Genomic DNA, 4,658 nt, shown 5'->3' on the forward strand with positions numbered 1-4,658 from the left:
CGTCTCGACTCTCGAGTCGACCAGAAACGAACGCTCGCTTCGGTGTTCACGTTGACACACAACCGGTGGCTCCATCCATGCTTTGCATGCACACGCCGTCTCCAAGCAAGCTAACTAATGGCTCCCGGCCGACGATGCAGTACAGCTAATCCACCACTCGCTGCCAAACTCCTACGTGAGAAACCCTCGTGAGCCCAGCTATACAATCTCCGCTCCTCCTCCCGTCCTCATTCACTCCGCATCCGCAGCCGATTTCCCCCGTCTCCACCGCTCAGTCCCCCGGACCGCAGGACCTCTCCTCGCCTTGCCATGGCAGCCGCAGCACTGAGGGCGCAGCTCAACGCCCATATCGCCGGCATGTACACCGATGTGAGGCCCTTCCCCTCCCCTCTAGTCGTATGGTTATGGATTTTGGCTGCCGCTGAGGTCGCCCGCTTCTTCATCAACAATGCCTACCAGATCCTCGACGACATCCGCGCCCTGATGTCAGTTCCTCGCCCATGCCCTCCCTCTGCTCTCGATCTCAAGTACTACTGACTCATCTTATCTTTTCTGGAAATCACAGCGAGCAGCCCGCAGTGCACTTCGATGAGGTGGAAGCCCTGGTGCAGCAGCTCATGGAGTGCACCTTCAGCTGATGAATTGACGATGATAAATCTTTTATTTTCCACCTATTTATTTTTAAATGTATGTTTGTTTGCTCGCAGCTTCGGTTCAGATCAGTTTGTACTGCACAAAGGATTCTGTTAAAAAAATGTCAGTTGCACTTTCAAAGAATCTAGTTCTAGTTTAGTCCTGTTTGGTGTAACGGAGTTACCAGCATCCCAGTTAATGTCAATGGCATTATTGAGTATATAAAGTTGTCGTTTTTGCAAACATCCCTGGTATTAATGATATGCTACTATATGCGTATCACTAACGGTGGTTTTTCTAATTTGTCCACGACATCGATATTGTTTTTATTCGGGTGTGTCGTCATAGGGTGTGTAACTCATGGGGCACGACCGCACGAGGTTCGTCTCGTTCGTGGCGCCCATCATATAGCCATAGATAGAAGACATGAGGTTAGTTCTATATCTTATGTTGCTGAATTTTTGGTACTCCTGCCAATGGTAATAGTATAGCTTGGCGAGGGCAACTTTTGTCGTTTTGAGAACGTTTCTTGTGCTATTGCATCTGCTGTTCAGGCAATGTCATTATTCTATAGGTTGACAATTAAAAATTTGTCGTTTCACAAGAATGGGTTATTAATCATCTGCCATTCTACGTAATGCCAATGGCTATTTTTTGGTTTCTCCACTGGAATGATGTTTCTATTCAGATGTGTCTGGCGCGTGGTGTGTACGTCATTCGGCTATCGTATAGCCAAAATTATAAGACTGAAATTTGGTTGTGTTTCGTGTAATGGAATTGTCGGTATTCATGACAGTGTTATTGTCCAACAATAATTTTTTTGTCATTTTATAAATATTTATGGTACTCGTACTGATCTGTTATTGCATGTAACGACAATGGTGTTTTTTCTGGTTCATCACACAATTTATTGAGTTAACAATCGTGATTGGAAATTGCTCCTTGAGAATATTATTGAGTTCACTTGTTAGTTTATGATAAGTTTGATAAGTTTCTAATCTCTTGAACCGCATTTAATTTTGTTGCATGTGTCAGTGTCGGTGCACAGCAAGTGAACCTCGCCTGCAGGCACTTCCACCATTTCAATGCCAGAAAATGCGAACATGGGTTAGAACCAAGGTTTTGGTTGCCGAATGGGGCATTTTTACCGAGGGGGATCAGTAAATGTGGTTACCATGTAATTTCGAGAAAATTTCGACCGAATTTCGAATGAAATTTATAATTGAATTTTGAATTCAAATTCTTTCAAAATAGATATAGATAGCACTTGAACTTATATTTATCATAAAAGAGCTACTAGCTCAGTGGAACATTGTCTACACGCATGCTGTGAGGTGCTGCTACACTTTACTATACAATGAGCGTTAGAATTCAAAAAATTCAAAAAAGCAAATTTTTATGCTGGAAATGCCCATTTACTAAGGGGGACTGAAATATGCGGTAACCATGGTAAATCTCGAAATTTTGAGCGGTAACCAAAACCCTAGACTCAAAACTCAATACCTTATTACAAATGTTACACTGATAATCATTCGCAACACTGTTTTTCAATGTCTCAATGTAAACCTGCCAGCTCATATTGTCTTTTATGTCCTTATTTTCTTCTCATACCAATCTAACAATATTAAGAAGTAACCTGCTTTGCGTTTTTGATATTACTTGGTTGAGTATCTGAATATGCTAATCTTTGATGATTCTCTTGTAATTTGTTGGCTCTAGACTTAGGCTTATAACACAAGTAAAATCTGATATGGCTAGAGTTTTTTTCATTTTTAAAATAGTGGGTTACAATTTTCGAACCACTTCAACTCATTATGTTAAACTCTTCAGAATTTGGCAATGTAGTATGTTTGTATTATTTCAGGTGCCTTGTGTCATTGACTGTTGTTAGGACTTGGTTCAGTATTGTGCGTAATGAGTTGGAGATCGTGATACTGGTAGCACCTTATGCGTCTAATGTTGGATATTGATACCAATTTCTCACTAGTTTCATAATCCATAGATTGTCCATATATTGTTTAAATTGGGGGAAAAGAACAACCTTAAATCTTTAACCTTATTGTTTTGATGTTTAGTTTTGGAGCGCTTAGCTTGAGATATCGAAAAGTCTCATATATCTGTTAAATATTTATGTTGTAATTTTGTCATCGCATTTGATAGATGTATGGGGTAGCTCTAAAAAACTAATGGAACTTGTTTATTTCCAAGCTTAAATTAATCTTTGACAAATACCCAAATAAGAAATAGACCGATTTGTATTATGGCTGATTAGTGACAATATGTGACTTTAGCACCATTGTGTGCAATAGAATTGCCGTAATAATTTTTGGAAGGTACTTGTTTTAATCATTGACCTATTATTCATCTTCGGATCCAGCTAAAGGAGCAGATCGCAGCCTCCTAAGTAGCAGCAAGTAAAGGGGAAAGATCATGGCCCCATGCGATCCCTTGCATTATGGGGTGTATGTGTCTCCGAAGACGCGGCAGTGTTCAAAGGTTGTCTAGCACAAGAGGCTGCGTGTGAAACCCTGTGAATGGAACTTGTTGTGATGTCGATGTATGTTTGTCAAGTCCATAAACTTGTGTGTCATGGATGGAGTGCCGCCTACCTGCAGGCCATGTGTAAACCCTATACCTAGTTGGTTGATTGCTTGTGACTTTATTCTGTTGTATGTTGTGATGTCTCTCTCAAAGCATGTCTTGTTGTTGGCTGGTGTACAGATAGTGCAGAAAATCACCATATGTGGATATGTTAAACATCTCTTTTCGGTTGAAATCTTTAGTTTGGCCTGCTACAAGCACGATGGCACCACGGACATGCCGGAGGACGGGCAAAATAGAGGGGATGATCGACGGGGTGACATCCGGTGATCACATAGCCACTGACCCTTAGAATGGACGGCCCGACCCATTTGAAGAGCGAAACTTTTGTTTGAGTGAAACTCAGGACTGAGTGGCCCGTTCTAGAATTGATGGCCCTACCCATTTCAGGACCAGCATTACCGTGGGCTGGAACGTGTCTCCGTGTTGTTTGTAGTTGATGGGCTACGAGCAAGCGATAACACCCAAGCAAGGGCATTGGAGAGCCCATACGGCAATCTTGTTGCGCATGGCTATCGAGTCGACCAGAAACTGGCACTCTCTTCCATGGACACGTGGACAAACAACCAGTAGCTCCATGCATAAGCAACTCTATCCGATCACTTAAAATCATATGTTTCCACGGCGAGCTCCAGCGGTGGTGCGGCCCGGCAGCGGCGCGTACATCCGAGCGCCATCCAGCAGTTGAGCGCCGGTAGGAGTGTTCTCAATGCTGAGTGCAAGTATGTGGTCTCTGTCTACAACCGCGGCCTCGGTAACCACACTCTCGCCACCGCGTCATCGTTCCTCTACGTGCTGCTCACCGACCGCGTCCTCCTCATCGACCGGAGCAGCGGCATGGGCGAGCTCTTCTGTGGTGTGAACGGCGGTCACTGAAGCCTGCAAGTAAACAACGTGCTCAAGAACAAGGTGCCCATGGGGGTGACTGAGACCTACAGCAATATGCTGAAGAACAAGGTGCCCACAACTGTGACTGAAATATGCACGTAAGAGCACCTTGATCGGGTCCAACTCCTCATCCAGCTCGAGCACGAGCATGTAGGGTACGGCGGACACTAGTGCCAGCTTTGATTAGTGCAGGCAGACGTGTCATGTCTGGTGTGTGCGACCTCTGACTTGCTCACCAGCGTTATCGGCCTGGTCACCATCGTCACAGAGGCGCATAGTGGTGTTCGATGAAATGTATGAACCAAACATAAGTTTTACTCCGCTAAATTTAGGGATCATTTAGAAATAACCGAAACTTAATGGAGTAAAAATACTTCACTAAGGTTTAGTCGCCAGTTTACTCCTCTATAATTTACTGATCAGCTAGACTTGTTGTAGTACAGCAGTCACTGCCAAATGGCTACGTGAGAGACCCTTGTGATCCCAACAATACAACCTTCACTCCTCCCGTCCTTGTTCTCCACAGCCACCGAATT

The 4,658-nt window shown here is 43.8% G+C and overlaps 1 protein-coding gene across 1 annotated transcript; it reads left to right on the forward strand.

Annotated features, from left to right (window-relative positions):
• Window positions 1-263: 263 nt before the first annotated feature.
• On the forward strand, window positions 264-4,110 carry LOC125554483 (histidine-containing phosphotransfer protein 2-like). The gene is made up of 5 exons (XM_087520020.1): window positions 264-485; window positions 566-628; window positions 1,663-1,740; window positions 2,498-2,570; window positions 3,958-4,110. The coding sequence occupies exons 1-5, from the start codon at window positions 310-312 to the stop codon at window positions 4,108-4,110; spliced, it is 543 nt and encodes a 180-aa protein (XP_087376146.1). The 5' UTR covers window positions 264-309.
• The last annotated feature ends 548 nt before the right edge of the window (window positions 4,111-4,658 follow it).

The sequence above is a fragment of the Triticum urartu genome, chromosome 4A (assembly GCF_056163025.1).
Source record: "Triticum urartu cultivar PI428250 chromosome 4A, HENAU_Tu73, whole genome shotgun sequence".
Taxonomy (NCBI): Eukaryota; Viridiplantae; Streptophyta; class Magnoliopsida; order Poales; family Poaceae; genus Triticum; species Triticum urartu.

Bases quoted from the DNA above. Each gene is read 5' to 3' on its own strand.
- LOC125554483 (XM_087520020.1), top strand. From the start codon at position 310: ATGGCAGCCGCAGCACTGAGGGCGCAGCTCAACGCCCATATCGCCGGC. The intron at 486-565 runs GTCAGTTCCTCG...TGGAAATCACAG, and splicing joins GACGACATCCGCGCCCTGAT to CGAGCAGCCCGCAGTGCACT. The intron at 629-1,662 runs CTTCAGCTGATG...TTTTGTTGCATG, and splicing joins CAGCAGCTCATGGAGTGCAC to TGTCAGTGTCGGTGCACAGC.